Below are 21,647 nucleotides of genomic sequence, written 5' to 3'. Positions count from 1 at the left end.
TCAAATGTAACCGATCTTATCGGAAAAGGGTTAAATATCCCTAGATTATCTTTCGATTCAAATATGTCATAGTTATACTTTGTCAAATATATCCGCTTTCATTATCTTTTTGACACAAATTTGCCCTCAATTTTAACGTAAACGCACATGTTAAGCTCAGAATCAAATAACCCACCCCTAATTTTAAAATACCCGATTCCTTTAGAAACTCACTCGTTTAACTGACCCGACCCATTTATCTTTTTTTTTTTTTTTTTTTTTTTTTGAAGTTTTTGCTCATATTAAAATTAATGTGCTATATACAAAAAATAAAAAACTCACTCCCTTAATTCTCTTGATTACACCTCTTAATTCTCTTAATTACACTTTTTCCCCTCCTCTATGACCGTCGACTATTTTTATTGGGATTTAACAAGACATTATTCAAAGGCTGGAGCAGGTCATTGTCTGAATATGTCCTCCATATTATTTTTCGTCACTAGCCCTCAAAATATTTTCTAATTTCCTTGTTCATGAAATCATATTAGTTCCTCTTAGATATTCCTTAGAATTTCTCAAGATATGTTGAGTGATATTTAGTCTCTATCTCAGTATATTAGCATATTGAAATGTTGATAATGGTAGAATGATTTTTGATGTTTTAATAAATGTGCAATTGACATTTGTTTGCGAGTTTCGAGTCGGTTAAATGGGTGGTTTTTTAAAGGAATCCGATATTTAAAATTGGGGGTGGGTTATTTGATTTTGAGCTTGACACGTGTCTTTCCGTCAAAATTGAGAGCAAATTTGTGCCAAAGTATAATGGAAGAGGTATATTTGGACCGAAAGTATAACAAGGGGTATATTTGACCCTTTTCTGATAGTATAGGGTTATATTTGACCCTTTTTTATTTTTATATTTTAATTCTAAAAAGAAAAAGAAAAAAGATTTTGTTCTAAAAAAGAAAACTTTTACCGGAAAATATTACATAAGGGGTTATCGTTCCCATTCAACATATGAAGGGGTGGGGGTATTGACGAGACCAATGTGCAAAGGTATCTTCTGCTCGTACTCTGTCAAATTATAGTAAAGTTTAAGATATCGTCTCACAGAGATTGAAAATACCTAGGCTACAGATTTGTATTATTTTTGTTGCTATTTGAGAGGATCAAACTGATGAAAAGAGAGTTGTTCAAAAGTATTGAAAATTATAATTGTAAAATAAGAAATATTTTTGGAGTTTTCTAATAAAAGATAGAGGTTGGAATATTTTGAATCGGCAAGATAAAATTATTATAATAAAATCAAAAGTTTATTATTTATTTCTCTGTTTAAAGAATGATTGCTTATTTCTAATACAATCACTCCACATAACGACAATATGCTAATAGCACCACTCTCGCTTATACTATTAATTTATTGACAAGTAATTAGTGACATTAAACAATAATTAATTAATAACACTTCTTTCGATTAGCATGGTTAACCAATTAAAGTAATGGCTTCAAACAAGAATTATCTTAGTTGAGTGCACCAAGTGAACAAAAGCCTCTTTCGATTAGCTTTTGCTAAATCAATAATTTTATTTGAGTCAATCCCTCCGTGAGAATTAGGACTGAAAGAAATAAGATAAAGATCATTTCAATCAATAAACTTATTTGAGTTAATGTTATATCCCGTATTTTGTACGTCGGGATACTCCGGGCCAAGTGTGAAAAATTAAGAATAAGACTATTTTCCGATTTCGCTTTAAGGCATAAGTCGCATATGATTTCATTGGATGGAAATATTAAGGAGAATTTGGGGCTAAAAGTGAAATTATGGAAATTTATATTTCATGAAACATGGGGCCAAAAGTGAAGGTTGGAAACTTGAAAATTCAAAAAAAAAGAAGAGAGGGGTGGCCGGCCACATGGAAGTGTGGGCCATGGCCATGTGTGATAATTATATATGTGTGTATAAGATGAAAATTAAGTCATCTTTATTATGGTTGCCTTAGAAATTTCAAGAAGACTTGAGAAAACTCAAGCATGGCCATACAAAAAAAAAACCGAGAGAGAGAGAGAGTGAACAAGAGATATTGATCATGAAAAATCCTTCTCTCCTAGCTTTCATACCAATTGGAAGGCCCTCGTTAACGTGGAGTGGTCGTTGGAGCAAGTAAATCATTCGTTGATGTCATATGAGAGGCTTAGCCGAGTGGTGAAGCAACATGGAGAAGGTGAGATTCAATCTTATTTTTCTTATGTTGTGGATGGTTTGTATGTGTTGTGAAGTGTGGAAATGAATTAAAATCATGAAAATATGGATGTTGGTGTTAAACCAAATATATGTGTTGAGGCCGTGTATGTGTTTAGTATGTAGGAGTAACGAATTAATGGTACTTAGCATGTTTGTGTGTTGTTGTGATGTGTAGAAGTGGATGAAACTCATAAAATGTTGGAGTTGATGTTTGGCCGTGTAGGTTGGATTTTGGCCGTGTATGTAGTGCTATGTAGGGATGAAGGACTCATTTTATTTAGTATGTTGAGATGTTGTGTTGTGGATTCTACGATGTGAATGAAAGTTTGATGACTCAAATGGAAGTTATAATCGTGTGCGGGCTGTTTTGCTAGCTAATGCAAATCAAATATGTTTTCTTGTATTTATGGCAATAATGTTGTAAATGTATGGATTATTGGTGTCATTGATGAATTTGGAAGAAAGAAACGTATTGTCGTCGTCCCTATGGAAATTGGTGATTTCGGGTTCCATGGCATATCATTTGGAATGTTCTTAAATCTTGTTTGAAAGGTTGCGGATTGGTGATCGAATATGTGAGCGTTGGTGTTGAATTGATCGTATGTAGTTTATTTGAATATAAACGAAATGTCGTCGGAGTGTGTAGAAAGGAATTATTAATGTTTGGATGCATTTTGAATCACTTATGGATATTGTTAGAATGGTTGTTGGCTTGGTTGTTGATTGGCCGAGTTAAATTCTCGGGGATGCCCACTTTATAGGGGAAGTGCTGCCGAAATTTTTGTGGATAAAGTATTAATTTGGAATTGAATTCTTAAGTGTTATGGCTAACAGTTGATACCTAATGGCATGATTGTAGATCGTGAGAAGTCGAGACGTAAGTTCGGATTAGCTAGGAAGCGGCTAAGGTATGTAAAGCTCACCTTTCTTTCTTTTGGCATGTCTTAGTTGAAAGTAAGTTATGACACGTTTCCCGAGGTAACTCTATTCTTGCAATCCGAGTATGCTTATGATTCTTATTTGTTTCTCGATAATTATATTCTTATGTTTTCAAGTGGTTGAATTTCAAAAGGCTTATAAAGAACTTTGCTACTAAAAGGTCCCGAACTTCAAACGCTCGTAACTTTTGCATACGAGCTCGGATCGCCCCAAAACATAATAGGTAACTTCAAAGAGACATAACATTCCCCTATCTCTCGTAGTCGGGCTCGGATGGGGTCGGCACCCGTCCGTGGGGCCCACGGCTTTGCTATGATTATCCTTAATGACTTTTAAGAAAGATTGAGTACTACTTTCACCTTGACTTCCGAATATGGATTTCCTACTTATTTGATAAGTTTCGGGATTATGATTTTTATGCATTTCAAATGAGGACTGTTACGCATATGACTGCGATATGTAACTATGATTTCTAAGTTCGGTTTGATAAATTCCGGGAGATGTCTGAAAGGTATTTGAGATAATTATTGTTCCGATTTTCAAATGATGGTTCGCCTAATTATTTCATCAAGTCTTTGAAATGATTTATGTGCATATGGTTTCTCACTACTCTGCTCGTGCGAGCTATAGCCACTCTTTCACTGCGTCCCGGCCGGGCGTATTCGTGCATCGTTTCTGCATTGTTCACGGTCCGTCCCTCCGTGGAGGGTCGGGCACGTATATTTACCGCGTCCCTTTAGCGGGGCCGGGGCACGTTATTTGATATGATGATATGAGGGAGGTGGGCGGGATGGCATATGATGATTCCTTTTACCGCGTCCCTGTAGGGGGCGGGGCACGTTACATGTACGTACGCATATGATATGATTTTACTACCGCGTCTCTCGGCTAGAGGGCGGGGGCACGTTATATGTATATGTATATGTGTATACGATGATTTCATTCACCGCGTCCCTCGGGGGCCGGGGGCACATTATATGCATACATGATGATTTTATGGAAATGACATACATGATATATGTTTTTAAAGGCAAGTCTTATGATTTTTACGTACTCTTTATTTCAAGATAATCCCGCTTTTTATTATATTTCATGCTTTATATACCTATTCCGTGCGACCCCTAACCCGGAAATTGCGTTTCGTGCCGCGCGGTACACCTGTGTGACCGAAGATATTAGTAGAGACGTTCGGCGGGATTAGCGAGCTCATTCTTCGGTGTTTTCTCGAGTCGGATTATCATGTTATGGTTTCATGTTACGGGTTAGAGACTTTGCAATGCAGGTGTCGTGGGTATTAACGTCGATTATGTAACTAGCTATGTAAACCGGTGTATTATTATGTGTTGGGTTATAAGTTTCATATGTTGCGAGATTTTATTTGATGTAAGGAAAACAAAAAGTATATTGTTCTTCGATAAATTTTCGTTATATATTTGTGTCATGATTTGAAAGCCAGCGTGATTATGAGTATTAGGTGAGTCAGCGGGTTCGCTCGGCCCTAAATAAGGGTCGGGTGCCCATCACACCCTAACAGAAATTAGGGTGTGACAGTTAATCCCTCCGCGAGATTAGGACTAAAAGAAATAAGATAAAGATCATTTAAATTTAAACTTGTTTAAATCGTTCTCTTCTCCCAAATAAGAAATAAAATAACAAGATAAAGACTCTTGCAAAGAGATATAATTATATCCAATAATAGATATAATTAATATCGAATACCTTGGTGTATAGAGATGATGAAGAGGAAATCCCAACATAAGAAGATAATAAAATAAAGATGTTTATTATAATAGCTTCATCAAGCTTCATCTAGTATCCCAACCAAGGAAACTTACTCCATTATGGAGTAGAAAAACTAAATAGAAATAAAGACTAAGAAAATATATTTACTACAAGAAAGATCCAAGAGGGACACCAAGACTAGTTCTCGGGTCCTCTTCACTATTGGATGCAAATAGGATGAAAGATGGGTTCCATTTTCTTCTACAAAACATATGCCTATTTATAGAAAAATTCCTAGAAGTCTTGGAGAGACATTGCAAGAGAAATTCAATATAATAATATTTCCTTGATGAGAAATTGACTTGGCAAATTATCATGCAATCTTGAGAAATTGGCATGGCAATTTATCATGAAATTTTGGTGAGAATTTGTCATAACTTTGTTTTTGACTTTGTGTAGTCTTTGGTGAAGTTGTCACGGATGCATCCTCCTTTCAGGCTTTTAGTTCTTGCTTCTTCTCTTTTTCCATGTATTCTTTCCGCAAGATTTGTTAGAAAAGTGCGAGAATATGATATAAATTATTCATGTTTTATTTTTAAAATATTATATTTTTATATTGAAATTACATGAATAATTTATACCCATCAGGTATTATTTCCCAACTCTTAAATGTTAGGGTGGTAAAATGGGATTCACTCATATATATATACACACACACGCGCGCACACGCGCACACACACGTATACATTACACACTCCTATAATGACTTTATTTTCATTTTTTTTCTTGGAATTAACCATAAATAATGAGGCCGTTAGGTGTGCGAACAAAGTCCCACATTGATAGTAAAAAAGATTGGAAGCTACGTGTAAGGTGTATGATTTCTAAATGATGTGAGGCCTTTTGAAAAAATTGTCGGGCTTGGTCCAAACCGGACAAAGGCAGATGATGGCGTGGGGCTCGGTTTAATTCCGCTTACGAGCTAAGAGACGCACACATACAAACAGAAGCTAGTTGCGGGCTTCGGTTGCCATAAAATACTCTAACGTTGTGGGTGACACACAGTGAATCTCGAAAATTGACTTGCGGATTGTGGTAATGAGTCACATTGTGGGTGACACACAGTGAACCTCGAAAATTGACTCATGGATTGTGGTAATGAGCCACATAGAACTTAGTTCGAGGGAAAACCCGTTGATCATGGTGATAGGCCACATGGAATTTAGTTCGAAGAGGAGATTATTGGGTGTGTGAATAAAATCTCATATTGATAGCTGAAAAAATTGGAAAGTTACATATAAGGTATAGGATTTCTTACCTTCAGTAAGAGTTTAGATGCAGTTGAAACTATACCAGTGCATATATATATATATATATATATATAATTAGTTGTAACTCGATTTTTATTGCTAATTAATATGATCAAGAACTTAATTATAGATGACATAATTTAAAGAATAAATTATTTTTCTTGTACTTTTCTTTAGCTCTTCAAAATCAAAGACCTCTTAATTAGAAAGTCTAGAACTGTAGGGATCAAGTAGATCAGTTGGTTGGCTACCTGAACTTTCACCTTGTTGGTGAGGGTTCAAATCCCCACATTGTAATCTCCTCTCCATTTCCCCTGCCCCTATCCCCTATGTAATAATTTTTTTTTTATTTTTTTTTTTAAAAAAAAGGTCTAGACTACCTAAAAGTTACAAGTTCACCAAAATATTTTTGCCATTTCTAAACTTCGTGTTTAAATAAAGTATGTCCTAACTTTGGTGGATAGAGTTATCTGATACTTATTGTTGGTGGGAGATGACAGATATCCCATGAAATTAATCGAGGTGAGTGCAAGCTGACCGGACACTACGATCATCAAAAACAAACAAACAAAAAAAGATTGCATCATATTTACCTTATTTTCTTATTACAACCCTTTTCCTATTTGAAAATATTTGTAAGTTAAAAGGAAAGTCTAAAATATAAAAGGTAAACGCTTAGAACTTATAAACTTTTATATATATTGCAAAAATTTATGTATTCATTTTTGAGATAGATCAATAGAGGTAAAAAGATTTGCTTACTTTGCATATTCTCTAAAGATTTGTAGAAAACTTCTTGAGTACTCAGTCAAATTGAGTCTTGCAACGTCGAAAAAAGTTAGGGATTGCTACTTTTTTCCTTTTTCGTTTTGCTTTTGACTGGTATTATTTTTCTTTTTTATTTTTCTATTAAAATTTGTCGACTAATGATCCTCTTTTCCTACTGAAAAATCCTAATCACGTGTTTCCGAAGAGGATGCATACGTGGTTTCTTAGGATACCGGGAAGAGACAGCCTTTTCATATATTTTTATTCACAAATCAGTAGATTTTCAACTTTAATTGCAATTTTTTATATAGAAGAGTATTTATTTGACCCTGTATATACTTCTTTCAATTGTGAGTATCCTAGTCATCTATTTTCCTATTAAAAATACAATAAAACAAAACTCTGTGCATGCCTACTTGTTTAGTTAGCGGTCATTTTTTCAAATTACTGACCCTCTAGACATTTTAAATTTTTAATGTTGGGATTCTTGCTTTCTAGGCTCCTACCAAATTCACTTTTGATGTGTACCTCACTTTTCTCCAGTCCAATCTATGCGTATTCAGGATTTTAATTTTATTGGTTTGTGATATTTTAAACTCACAATTCATTTGATTATGATTTCATAACATATGATCGTATTCATCTAATGTTTCTCAACATATATATATAGTGTGAGCTGAAATTACCGGATTCAATTAAACCTCATAGTTATAGTGTAGATTTTTCTCTAGCTGTATTGAATTTTAAATTAGTTGTATAATGTAACATTATTATTAGACTAAGATGAATTTAAATGAAGGAACAAAAATGGTGATTGATTCTAACTTGTCTAGAATTGAGGTGCAACTGTTATGTTGTTGTTGTTGACTTGTTGCATAATGGGTGCTAATTTAGCATAAACATCTTATTCATCTTGTACTATAAGATAAGAGCGAATCCAATAGTTAACTTGTATAATGTAATTAAAACTCACAATCGACTGGTGGAGTTCATAGAATTTTGAAGCGAGGATAGTGAAGTATGTTACCCTTCAAAATGTGACAAAAATCTTAATTAACTTTCAAAAACAAAATTATCAAATAGTATAGTTTTTCACGAGTGTTGGTCAGCTCAATCCACGGATAATTGTGTATGGCTTACTGAGCTTTTGCAAAAGCCTAATCCCTTGAAGAATAGACTACATATAGGTCACCCACGGGCTGGGACGGATGTAGGTAAGGTGCACGTTCAGTTGAACTTAATAACTTTGACCCAATTCAGTATAGGTTAATTACACTCAGTATCAATTGGGGTACTAATGCTACCAAATTTAGCTCTATTTGAGTTTCTTGCCCACAGTAGCCCATCTTCAGTTTAAGCAAAAATTACTTGTCAAAAAATGACCCAGCCTTCTCTCTCGTCTCCTCTCTCTCTACCTCCGGTGCTGCCACCCACCACTGCACATTGCCGTCGGCGCCGGCGCCGAAGAAGTCCTTCTCTCTCGCTCTCTCCTCCCCAAACCTTAGATCTAGCTCGCGGCGGTGGCCACCACACATCGCAGCCGCCGCCATGGAAATCCTTCTCTCTCGCTCTCTCTCCTCCCCAAAACCCTAGATCTAGTTCGTGGCGGTGGCCAAAAATGCCGGCGAAACCCAAGATCTAGTTCGCCTCTATCTCCCCCGCCTCCTACTGCTATCGAAACCCTAGATCTATTCCGTCGACGTTGTGTTTAGTCCAGGTTGTTTGGCCGGAGATGGAGCAGTGGCGGCGTTGTGGTTGTTGTATATGGATGTATAATATTGTATATGGGCGTACAATATTGTATACGGGTGTATAATATTGTATAATATTGTATAACATTGTATATAGGTGTATATAGATATATGTTATAATATTGTATATGGCTGTATATGGATATATGTTATAATATTGTATATGGGTGTATATGAATATATGTTATAATATTGTATATGGGTGTATATACGTGTATATGTATATAAGTGTGGGTTAAAGCTTTGCAATGTAAGTTTTGGGCTATTTTTTTGCAATGTAAGTGAGCAAATTGTATATTTATGAATTTTCCCCATTCAGTAAATGTGTTAATAAATCTATTAAATATATATCAATATGAAATTCCGAACCCATTAACTCAAATAGTCAGTGTGTCTAGTTGCATTCTGAACCCCTAAAGTACAAATTCTAGATCTGCCTCTGTCCATGGGACAAAGAAGAAAGACATTACTACTATATATAAGGGACAACTAGGGGCTTTTGTAGTACTCACAAAAGTTTCCAATAAAATTTTAAACTTTTTAATTAATTACTTCTAGCTCCTAATCTTAATTTTTAAAGTCAAATTTACTTTTTGTTCTTAAGGTCTACTTTTCAAAGTTGTCGAACCTCCTACCTCATTTTTCCTGTTTTTTGGTGTTTTTTTATGTGCCCGGTATCCGCATTTGAGTCTGATTAATCCAGATAATTCGCATTGTGTAGCGCCCATTCGGGGGAAGCGCTCCCTCCAAAGATCTTTTTCATACCCAGGTTCGAACCTGTGACCCCTGATTAAGGAGGAGTTGTACCCCCATCCGCTGCACGAATTTGTATCTTAAAAGTTCATTAACTATATATAGATTATTAATTTAGAACTAAATAACTTTTAAAAAATTAGGAACCAGAACTTATAAACGTCAAATTCTGGCTCTGCATTTGATTTGAGGTAAATAATTTCAAAAATTAATAAAATCTTAAAAGAGTGTAATGAAAGTTTTATTTTTACATATTGAAAATATACTTACATGAAATTTAATTATTACTAACATAAATTATATTTTTTTCATTAAAATATCTACTTTTATATCTTGAGTTTGGGTCAGACTTAGCACGAACCTCACGTAACTAGTATATGTATATGTGTTCATTTCTGTTTGTCTGTGTTATATATATGGGATCACGGGATTTTGGATTATAGTTATGTCCTAGTCAAAAAGTTGCATGTTTTCCGGAAAATGGATTTCTTGAAATCCACTTGTTTTTTTCTTTCTGATCTGGAATAAATTCCAATCTATTTTAATTTTCACAAGATTAAAGTTGCTCCATAGGTCTCTATGGCTACATAGAGCAAGCCTTAAATCTATTTGCCTTTTGAAACAAAAAATGAATTCCCTAGATTTTTCATTTTCACTCCTAACACTAAGGAAGTTCCGTTAAATTTCTTCAGCCCCTGCCTTTCTTAAACGATAACCACACAAAATATTAAATTAATATGATTTGGTGTAAAACTTAAACTTTTACGACTTATTATTGGCTAAATGCACCTCAAAATATTTGAACCAGAAATGTCACTAATTTGTATATAATTCATACATTTGTACAGAAGTACTTCTTGGATGGACACAAAAAGATTTTGAAGGCCAGAATTATTGAATTATCGTTGATATTCAAATATACACGTTTTGCCCCGACCGATGCATATTATTACCCAGAACATCAGTACTAAAATTCAGAATATTGTCACAAGTACAATTTTTATTAAGAAGAATAATAATTCAGAACATTGTCACAAGTACAAATGTTATTAAGAGACCTTTCTTTGCTCTCCTAATCACTGCTATTCGGTTAAGTCTCTTTTTTCCCCTTGAGAGGCTTCAACTGGAGCTTTCGTTGCGCTTGCGCTGCGAATATCAGTTAGCTGGTAAGGTTTGGGGACCCGGATATCGACCTTCTGTCCGGCTTGACAATGGCCTTTGAAACCACATATATAGTAGAAATGGCCGGGACCGTTGATAGTAATGGTGTCATTGCCGGTGGAGTAAGTAACGATCGGATTAAAAGCATTGCACAAATGGAAATCGGAGAGGCTCACTCGTACCACGTTGTGGAGTTGTTGATTGTACTGGAAAACTACAACACCAATCGAAGTTAAGATGATTGAAAACTACTTAAATCATCGTAAAACAAGTAGTATACCCTTAGAAATTGCATAATACAACTAACTGATAAGAAAATAGACCTTGAGCCTAGCTAACTTTCAAAAGCTAATACATGGAGTAAGAATTCTCCAAAATCACATAAGGAGAGAACAATTCTCTCTCGAGCAATGTGAGACAATCCAATACACCACCCCCCCCCCCCCCCCCCCCAAAAAAAAAACACACACAACTTTAGAAAACACAATAACAGGGATCGGTTTAACTCTGATACCAATATGACATGATAAGAAAATGAACTTTAATTTGGATCTAACTCAATCTAAACTAGCTTATGAGGTAAGGATTGTCAGACAACATCACATTATTCACACACCGTTAACCTTCAATAACCTACCAACAAGGGTTGTGGGGGGATCGATAGGATCCCTCTACCCTTAACCGTAGGCCTCGGGTTCGAGCCCTGGGTATGAAAAAATTCCTGTTAGAAAGCACTTCCTTCTTAAATGGGCCTTAGACGGCGAATCTGGATTAGTCGGGGTCCCAATGCGGGTATTGAACACGGGGCAGGAAACCCAAAAAAACAAAAATCAACAGTAGCCTAACTAGTTTATAATAGTGAATGCAAATTCTGTTCAAATTGAGGACTTGATGTTCTCACACTACATCTGAGGTGATCGACCAGTCGGACTTACCAAGAGTGTCACCAACCTGGAAAGTTTTAGTAGAAGCCCACATATGGTAGTCAACATTGCCGCCATTCCAACCGGCAGAATCACCAACATTGTACACGGTGCCGCTGATCACGGTTGTGGTGAAGAAACCAAAAACAACCATCACCGAGAAGAGAAACATGGCTTCCTTTGCTAAGACCATGACTTAACCTCCAAAATAGAAAATCAAAAAGGTGGTCTAGTAATTTGAAAGGAGTAACTTAGAACTCTAAGGAAGTTGCAGCAGCATTTTTGCATGAACTATCAGTATATAACTGTGTTGTTTGAGTGAATAAAGAGCCGAGGCTGGGTCTAGAAGTCCAGCAGGACTCACAAGCTGTGCATGACTTGAGCAAATTGTATGAGTAAAGTATGCTGTATGCTCTAAGGAAGATATGCATGAGTGTAATATGTTTTACAGTGTCAGCGGATATAACTAAGTTTAGAAGAAGAAAAAATTTGGCTCTCTGAAGAAGTTCTTTGGGCAAAATTGCACTTGCATCGTGCTAACTCCAGGCAAAAAATAACCTTAGTAGTGTTTACCCATGCTTCACTTATATAACAGGAAACCGGAAATCCTGGCTGTTCTCCCTGTCACTCCAAGATGCATTTCAATACGATATAAAAAAAAAAATATTGGTAACCAAGCCAAGATACTTATTTCAATTCTGCTCTAAAAATTCCAGAGAAGGATATTACATGAGTAGAGAAACAAATCATCAGCATATAAAATATAGGTCTACATTCTGTTTGCTAGAGACTCAATCTCTATTTCAACTATTTAAAGAGAAACAACAAGCCAATAGCACCTAACACGAGTTATTATAACAGTTGTAACCAGATAATATCACCACAACGTGATTCTTCATGTTGATAAAGTATCTTTATGCTGAAGTAGCTACTTGTGAAGTAGAGAAGCCAAGTTCGACTCGACATCTTCGTTTGCTTTGCGATCAAATGACTCATCACCAATATATAGGTCTAGAATTGATCTGCATAAGAGTTTGCTTTGTATGCTTCCCAGTTCCTTTCCATTAACTACAAATAAAAAACAAACAGAACTAATCTAAATGATTGATGGAAGTAATAAACTTTAAACAAGCAACTAGAAAGAGAAAAGGTCAGAGATAATATTCTGAGAATTACAGGATGAATAAAATGTTTTAGTTATTCAAACTCTATGCAGTTTGGACAAATCTCCAGCCATTGTTTTATTGTCTGTTTACTTATTAGTCCCAGAGGTCAGAGGCGGATCTAGGATTTAAACTCTTGGGGTTCAACCTTTAAATTTTTTAGCATTGAACAATTATAATTCTAAAGTTATGGGTTCGTATCTACTATTTATTTTAAATTTAATAAATTTTTACATATAAATTTGTACACTGCATCGAAAGTTTGGGGTTCAATTGAAACCCAAATTATAATGCTCCATCCGCCCCTGGCAGAGGTGTATTAGCAAGCTGATAGTGCAACGTTTCACATACTTGCAGTGAGAAATGAGAAAAAAAACATCCAGATATATCATAGGGAAGATATTTCAACAGCTAACATACAACAACTTTTTTGGTTTTATAGATGTTGAAACTGGTAAAAGTCAGAAAATATATATCCGTAAAAAGTAAAATATGGATGGTTGGTTGATATAATACTACAATCGTATAATTTTCAGTATGACTTCTGCTGTAACCAAATGCATAAAAAATTCACCCACTTCCTACTAAGGAAATGTAAGGGCATAAAATGTGCCAACTGACGGTGTAATTAGGATATTTTTGGTATTGCTCTTGTACAGCACTCACTTGACAGTGTAATTAGGATATTTTTGCACTCACTTGATGTAGTAATTTCCCCTTCATTTTAGCATCTTTCATATTGCTTCGAAAGCCAGCCTTAAAAGCGCAATGGCAAAAAAAATTATGTGTATGCATCCACTCAATAGCTCTTCAATAATTTGGGCCAAGTGATAACTGTAACATTTATTTTCTCAACACACACAGAGATTGAGAGTCTTCACTTCAAGAGATTATCAGAAGTCGAGAAATGAACAACAACAACAACATACCCGATGTTCCAAAATACTGTCAACAGAAATAAATCATCTTACTTGTTGTGTGAAGTATGTGGTCATGGTCTCTGGAGAGTTCTATTATAGATCCCTGAGGTAATTTAATTTCATCTTTAAACTGGGAAGTGAACCTGCAGTTGCACAAGACATTTTAGGCTATAAAAGAATTGGAAGAAGGCAATAATAATTCAAATTACCTTTTGAGCAATTCCTTGTTATCATATCCCGCAAACTTATGTAATCTGCTGCCAATAGATTCTTCGAAAGCCTTGCGCACAGAATTAATGCTTAGTCTGCCATAGACTATTTGAAGCCTAACAGTCATGCGTATATCACTTTCCATGAGATGATTTCTCAACTCTTCCTTTTGCTTCGGTTCAGAAACAGAGTGCCCTTCATGCGTTTCAGCCAGACACTTCTTCACATCACCATCATCAGCGTACACACCTATAGGATGCCATATTGATATCGCATTAGATAAAGGCCATGTTTAAAGAGCAAGCATAATGCACATCTCCCCTGATCATTTAAAGGAACGTCCAATAGAAACACGACAATGAGATTCTCCAATATGATACCACCACAGATTTAATTTTTATGCACTGACCAAGGACGAAGCTAAGTTAAAGAAAGGAGATTCAATCAAATTCCGCTCGTTGAAAAAAATTACATTGTGCAATAGAGCAAAAATGAATTCTTTTTGGGTATATTTACACTATTGAATCCCCTTGGATAGAGCGCAAAACTCTAGTAAACTAGCAAAGGGGTTTAAAAATTGCATTAAGTCCAATGTTCAAACCCCATGTCTGAGATTCCTATTTTTTTAATTTTTTTTTAATCCCTGGTATAACTTCCTGGACCCGCTACCGGCACTAACAGTGCAAGAAACTGTATCAGGTTATTTCAAACTTATTCCAGGTTACTATCTACAATAAACATGAATCTATTAGGGCATACGAGCTAATATAAATGGTAAATTTAGTTACACAGGCAGTACAACTTAAATTCCTACCACAGGGTACTAACAACTTGTATGGATGGTTGTTACATATCATTTCATAACGTATTGTATTGTACTAGATTGTATTTAATACAAGTTAGATAGATTGTGTCCTTCCCGTCCTTTCATTATTCTACGCATCATCAATCTAAAGAGTAAAACTTATAATAGTACAAAGAAAAAGTAGGGTACAGGTTAGAGTTATGATATTAAAAATAAAAGGTAGATAAAGATAAAATAGAATTATTAAATATAGGGAAAAGGGTCAAAAATACCCCTCTACTTTGGGAAAAAGGGTTAAAAATATCCTCCATTAAAAATTTGGGTAAAAAATACCCCTCCCGTCATTAAAGTTTTCAAATATACCAGTCTTAACGGAAATTTCCAAAATAACCCGATTTCATTTTTAAACCCGCTCCATTTAAACCCGACTCAACTAAATAAAAAACCCATATGGGTTACCCGTTGCTCTGCCTAGTAGCTTCAGATGTAGGACTCGGAAACAAGTTGGTCGCATATGGGTTTTTTATGTAGTTGGGTAAAGTTTAAATGGTGCGGGTTTAACAATGAAATCGGGTTATTTTGGGGGATTTGGGGATTTCCGTTAAGATAGGATATATTTGAAAACTTTTATGATGGGAGGGGTATTTTTTACCCAAATTTGTAACGGAGGATATTTTTAGCCCTTTTCCCAACGTAGAGGGGGTATTTTTGACCCTTTTCCCTTAAATATAAGCAAAGGCAAAATGAGAAAGAACATAAAAAGGTAACAACGTGATCGCACCACATTGGTCGTTACATAAGATGGGATTTTTTTGTCGTTACACAATGATAAATTTAACGATACGATACAATAAAACTTAAGTAAGAATCGAAACAGACATTGTAGTTAAAGTAACAATACTATACAATACAATAGGTAACAACCATCCAAACAAGCCGTAAATTAACCAATAGAGCTATTCAGTTCTGACTCGAATATAAAGTGAATTACCCAAAAAAAAGGCATTTTATGAATTTTCAGAAAAGCAAGAAATGAGAATTGGAGTTCATTTAATACAATAGAGCATTTGTGCTCCACACAACAATCACAAAAAATCAAGAACCTCAGCTACAGCAAAGCAGCATTTGCAGAAGCATAAAAATGAAAGTAAATTGGAGTGACAATGTGGTACCATACCATAAGCATAGACATCAATGTTTTTCAACCCAAAAACAGTTTTTTGACGCAGCCCAATTCCAAGTAGTCTTTGAGAATCTTTCAGAATCGATGGAAATGACGATCCAGTCCTCGATTCAGTTACTGGACCTGAATTATCAGCTAAAGAAACAGAACCCCACAAAGGCGATGAATTATTTCTGTTAGGTGAGAAATTCGAAATTATAAAATTCATAGCATTTTCAAGAAATGGATTTTTGGGACTTTGAGTTATAGCTATGATTGCTCCGGCGGCAGCTACGGCTGAGCCACCGGCGGCTACGGCAGCGACGGTGGAGAAGGAGCGAGATGACGTGGCGGAATACGGTGGATTTTGGGGCTGAGAAAACAAGAATGGAAAACGCAGAGAAGCCATCGTTTAACTTTAATTTAATATGGTATGGGTGTAAGTTTATAGTTTTTTACTAAAAAAAGAATATAGTTCTTTTCTTCCTATATATTTTTTCGTCTATTTTCTTTCTTTTTTCTTAAATTTTGTTTACACTTTTTTGTTTTCACTTTTAGTACAGATGATGAGATGAAGGCAAGAATTTATTCCATTCTAGGCTTGATTCATGATTCACACTGTGATTTTGGAGTCGACAGATATATATTGGAGTGGAGTTTTACATTTTATGTAAGTGTTTGATGCATGTGACTTGTAAATCTTATAGGACGGGCTCAATGTTTATTTGTTTAGCTTCTAAGCATATAGATCGTATCGAAAATATTATTGACGTACACTGTTCTATATTGCATGTCAATAAATGAAAGATAAATAATATGATAGGATAAAAAAAATTGTTATAAGAAATTAAGTAGGCGTTTGGCCATAAAAACCAAATACATTTCACTTTATTTATTTTGAAGTTGGAGCTGAAATGAATGGAATGGAGTTGAGTTATAGTTTTTGCGTTAATATTTGGTTGTTTGAATGTACATAAGTTGAAAACAAATTTTTTGGTGTTTTTCAAATTTCAAGTTGTATTTGGAATTTTCATGGCCAAACATTGATTTTCAAATAAAGTGAAATAATTTTCCGGAAAAAATGAAAAATCCTCATGGCCAAACGGGTCCTAATATTCTCAAAACGAATTACTTAATATGTTTCAGGTAAAACTATTCGATTGGTTACCGAACTTGTGAGAGAAAGAAGAACTTTACGAACTTGTAATTTTAAATGCGCCATGATCTTTGTTTGACTAAAAAAAGCATATTGTTAAGGATAAATAAAAGTTTTAAAGTTAAATTGTTCAACTATAGAAAGCTGTTATTTAGAAAAACAAAAACTAAAGAGGAAAAGAAGAAAGAGCATAGGCAGAGATAGATCCAGGATTTAAATTCTATAGGTTCAATCTTAAAATTTTAGTATTGAACCCATTATATTTTTAAAGTTATGGATTCATATCTACTATATATTACAATGTTTGGCCTTGCAGAACAACTTCATTCTTCAGATTTTGAGCTGAATTTTTCATGACGTAATCGACTGGACTCCTTGGACTAGGCCCATTTTTGTGGAGATCCAATTCATTTCTAATGGACTCTGGACTCTCGCAACTGGAGAGAAGTCCAAATTGCTGCGGTCCATTTATTCGCTTCATTTAAGGCCTTTGGTCCCCACGATATAAGGGGAAGCGTTCACAATATAGCCAACTTTTTCACCTTTTTCCAAATCTAGGATATTATTATGAAATTTCACTTGGTATAAGTTCAAATTACAACTTTTTTTTCTCAACTCTAGCATTTTTTTGGCCTTTATTAGCCTTCCATTTGAGCCGCCCAGCTTAAGGGGAGGTGAGAATGAGAATCTATAGATTTTTTTATCTAGAGATGTAGAGATTTAAAGAAAAAGGTCAATTTACCAAAGTGGGCTTCAATGTAGTTTAATTTACAAAAAAACAAGAGACCAATCAAGTGTAAATAGAAGCAAAACTAGGGGCATTCAGTGCTAGTGGTTAATATCATAAACCCACTATGAAAAACAAATAAAATGAAAACCAATGAACAGCTGAGGGTCCAAAATGTTATACTGAGAAATTCTCCGTAGGTGGGAGCCATAAAGTTAGGGGTGGGGTTAGAGCTTTAGTTATGAGTTTGTCCGAACTCAATAACTTTGATAAATTTTATAATTGTCTTAAAATAAATATTGAATATGTATACATTATTAATTCAAAAAATCTAATAATATAAAAAGGACTAAAATATCAAACCCATTCGCTTTAAATTTCGTTTCCACCTCTGCATAAAGCATCAACTTCTTCTTACACGAGCTTTGTGGACCTCAAATGATATGCATGGTAAACTAATAAGATGGCATCAATGTTGAACTGGAATTATCCATAGTGGATCCGAAAGCTTTAAAATAGTGCCAGCATAAAATTTCCATCATAACTCTATGGCGAGGATCTTTGACTTTCTCTATCACATCTAGTATTAGTTCATACTAATTTTTACAAGATTTCTGTTGAAACATCAGACTTACATAATAATCTTTCTATTTTTTTTTGTGTGGCAATTCTAGAATTTTTCTCCCTGTATGCTATAAACTGTGTACTTTCACCCTGAATCAGACAAAAATTAATAATATTTGGTCTTTGTAACTTGATTGTTAATTCCTTGGAATCCCTTTATCAAATTTCGACTTAAGGACTCCTACTTTCTCCGTATGTGTGCAAACTAACAAGCGATGACGGTGTGGACTATGGAGTATTCAACGTGGTAAAGTAGTATCTAGGTTGTGTATATTTCTGGGTAAAACCGATAATCCAAATGAAGAAATATTAGTGGTTTATAAATATAAAATTACTGGTTTAACGGTTCGAAAGAGATTTAATATTATTTGATTATTGAATTAGTGGTTCAGGTCGATTTCTTAGAATCTCCCAAAGATACCAAGAATGAAAATAGAATATCAAGAATGGATTAAAAAATAAACTTCTCAAATCATGTTCAGGATTCATAAACCACTTTAGAAATCCAAAAGATCTAAATATAATTAATAAAACTCTTCTTTTCAAAGTTATTAACGCATTTATCAAACAAAATATAATGCAAAAAGTATATATGTACTGTATGTCCATTTCCAAAATTTTCACAGTCATAATTTAAACTGGCGTAAAAACAACGAGATAAGCGAACCACATGGAATATACTATCACTTGAGCTTATTTGCTGACCGGTCCGAATTAATTTTGTCATGAGCAGACAATTGAAATTATCAATTGGTTATATGTGTGTGCGCGCGAGAGAGAGCTAACAAAATTTCAACAAATATATTTAGATTTTGAATCCATAACTTTGAAAGCATGGCGAATTCAGGACTAAGAACTTTAAAAGTTGAATCCATTAAATTAAAATTCTGAATATCCGTCCCTGCCTCAAAGTGAGATAACATTACCCTTTTTATAATTCTCGAAAAATTGGAGGCCATCATTTTCTTCCATGTTATTTCTGCAACATAATAGCCTGGTACACTAAGGAGCTGTTTGGACATGATTTCATCTCACGAGATGAAATCGTATTTAATATCTGATTTGGATTTCTTAAGTTATGCTTTTTTTATAAACATAAAAATCCCACAAGTTGTGAAAACCATCAAAATTTTCCCAATTCTTATATAATCTTACCAAATGAGTAAATCATAGTTCATAATAAAATTAATACGCTACTGGAAGGCCTTTCTAAAAAATACAACATCAATTGATCAAACTTTAGTTCAATCAAAAGGAAAATTTAACATGAATAGTAATGTAATTATTCTTTAATATAATCCTCCCACATGGTATGACCAATATATCTACCAACTTATGGTTGGTAAATATATCTACCAACTTATGGGTCTTTTTTTACAAAATATAAACGCGTGAGTCAAATTTTACATTTATATTTTTTGAAATCATGATTTCAAATCCCAAATCGTGCCTTTTTGGATGATTTGGGATTTTATCTCATGAGATGAAATTGCATGTCCAAACGCCTAATAACATTATTGCCTGACTAATATACTCATGCGGGTACAACATAAAATTAATGTTAAGTATAACAATTAGTTGGATATTGAATAATTAATTTCTACTTCTAATGTTTTGGAGTGCTGCATGCTATGGCATCATATATATTATGCCTTTTTGGAATTTAGTTAAGATATTTAAATACAAGTGCAACTGCACAAAAGGGAGCCTTGGATTGATCAAACCCCAACTTGAATCATTTAGAACTTATAGTATTATACGAAGCATACGAACTAATTAAAAAGCATATTAATATTACCTTCTCTTTAATTTATTACTGTATATTTGAAGCATTAATCTTCATGGCAGAAATTAAAGCACATTAATGCATAATTATCGACTATTACAATAGGTATAGAACAAGACGATATGCTAAGAAAAAGTTCAAATAGTCTGGTGTTTAAGGAAGTTCAGGGGCAAGGATGGAGCATTTCGTATAGTTCAAGAGCAATATTGATAATTTTCTCATGTAAAAAGGCTCGTGTTGGATAGTTTACATTATTAGTGAATAAGAACATAATTTGGAACAATCCTGTAACGGCAAAGATATATTTGACCTCAACTATTAACGAAGGTCAAGTTGGATCATTTCACATAATTCAGGAGAAAATATACTTTTTACCTATAATCAATGGGTTCAACTAATGTCCAACATTTTCGATACGGAACATAGATATATGTTAATGATCACTAAAATTTTAATAACAACAAAACTTACAATACATAATTTCAAAGGTAAAATGGGTTCTATAGTAATAATTTAAAAAGTTAAATGCATCAAATTGAAATCCCACAATTAGCTTTGCATAAAGGTTTGTAGATATTTCCTCAAATAAATGATTCATAAACAGTTTAATATCAAATCGCAATGAAAAAGCAAAGAATCTCATGTCAATGTAGTTGATCGTTTCATCTTAACCTGTCGAATTTGATTGGTCGACAGATATGATAATCCTCAGCCTTTGGTGGGTTTCGTCTTGGCGATTACGTATACGCATAGTGAAGAAGAAAATATTCACCACTGTTTACCGGATTGATGGGGGTACTCAACCTCAATCCTTGTCAACTCGACACAACAATTTATGTTTTTCTTGTGTAGTTGTAAATAAATAAAACAAATATATTATGTTACACAATAGTAAGCTAACTAAAATAAAGTTATAATGGTTATATTCATATTTTTAAAACAAAATAACTAAGAAATGAAGAAGCGTATATTTTTAACATGTAAGTTTAGATCTAATTCAATCAATTTAAACAAAAACAGTGTATTTAATAGGTAGTCAACTTTATGGTTGACTTTAAATGAGACATTGAATTGTCTCAATTTAGCTAAGTGAACACTAATTAAATATAATTGAGAAGCAATTAGTAAGTTTAAATCTAATTCAGTCAATATAAACAAAAGTAGTGAATTTAACCTGAATTGCTTCAATTAATTAAGTATTAACTAGTACTGAGTAGCAGTTAGCAAGTTTAAATCTAATTCAATCAGTTTACCTAAGTATTAGTTAAGATTTAGTGAAAGGTCTGCTAAGTGCTGATTCAATTTCATCAAAAATTTTATATAAATATGTGAATGTAACTATGGTAACACTATTTTGCATTGAATTTCCTATTAAATATTGAAAAGTCATTTGTTCTACCATTTTACTCTATTCAAAAGATAATACTTAGCTAAATTGAAGGAATTAGATTTAAACTTGATAATTTAACATGTTTTGATTCCGTTAAATTCATTTTTTTAAATGGTGGATTTAACAAGTAATCAACACTATGGTAGACTTATTTCT

At 34.1% G+C, this 21,647-nt stretch overlaps 3 protein-coding genes across 4 annotated transcripts in view; 1 reads left to right on the top strand and 2 right to left on the bottom strand.

The window, feature by feature from the left end:
- The window catches only part of LOC132053085 (protein trichome birefringence-like 10), a 105,644-nt gene extending 98,698 nt beyond the window's left edge, over nt 1-6,946 (top strand). The window contains exon 5 of the mRNA XM_059444928.1: nt 6,935-6,946. The gene's annotated coding sequence lies outside the window, so the exon portion shown is untranslated. The remainder of the gene's footprint in view (nt 1-6,934) is intronic.
- Nucleotides 6,947-10,393: 3,447 nt separating this feature from the next.
- LOC132053080 (mavicyanin-like) lies at nt 10,394-12,069 on the bottom strand. The gene is made up of 2 exons (XM_059444915.1): nt 11,561-12,069; nt 10,394-10,839 (listed from the first exon to the last, which is right to left on the bottom strand). Exons 1-2 carry the CDS (start codon nt 11,739-11,741, stop codon nt 10,547-10,549), a joined length of 474 nt encoding a protein of 157 aa, XP_059300898.1. The 5' UTR covers nt 11,742-12,069; the 3' UTR covers nt 10,394-10,546.
- A 143-nt stretch (nt 12,070-12,212) lies between these two features.
- Nucleotides 12,213-16,327, bottom strand: LOC132053079 (fatty-acid-binding protein 1). 2 transcript variants are annotated; one of them, XM_059444913.1, is made up of 4 exons: nt 15,824-16,313; nt 13,841-14,090; nt 13,683-13,774; nt 12,213-12,616 (listed from the first exon to the last, which is right to left on the bottom strand). In XM_059444913.1, the coding sequence occupies exons 1-4, from the start codon at nt 16,215-16,217 to the stop codon at nt 12,477-12,479; spliced, it is 876 nt and encodes a 291-aa protein (XP_059300896.1). In that variant the 5' UTR covers nt 16,218-16,313; the 3' UTR covers nt 12,213-12,476. The 2 variants fall into 2 exon arrangements, with proteins under 2 accessions (XP_059300896.1, XP_059300897.1); XM_059444914.1 differs by having other exon boundaries at nt 12,483-12,616; nt 13,641-13,774; nt 15,824-16,327.
- Between the last annotated feature and the right edge of the window lie 5,320 nt (nt 16,328-21,647).

This window comes from Lycium ferocissimum, chromosome 4 (assembly GCF_029784015.1).
Source record: "Lycium ferocissimum isolate CSIRO_LF1 chromosome 4, AGI_CSIRO_Lferr_CH_V1, whole genome shotgun sequence".
NCBI classification, from domain to species: domain Eukaryota; kingdom Viridiplantae; phylum Streptophyta; class Magnoliopsida; order Solanales; family Solanaceae; genus Lycium; species Lycium ferocissimum.
This window is presented reverse-complemented; position numbering and strand designations above follow the sequence as displayed.

Coding starts and splice junctions, on each gene's coding strand:
- LOC132053080 (XM_059444915.1), bottom strand. CDS start 11,741: ATGGTCTTAGCAAAGGAAGCCATGTTTCTCTTCTCGGTGATGGTTGTT. Junction 10,840..11,560: donor CCAGGTTGGTGACACTCTTG/GTAAGTCCGACT, acceptor TTGGTGTTGTAG/TTTTCCAGTACAATCAACAA.
- LOC132053079 (XM_059444913.1), bottom strand. CDS start 16,217: ATGGCTTCTCTGCGTTTTCCATTCTTGTTTTCTCAGCCCCAAAATCCA. Junction 14,091..15,823: donor CATTGATGTCTATGCTTATG/GTATGGTACCAC, acceptor GGCATCCTATAG/GTGTGTACGCTGATGATGGT. Junction 12,617..13,682: donor CCACATACTTCACACAACAA/GTAAGATGATTT, acceptor TTTTATTTGTAG/TTAATGGAAAGGAACTGGGA.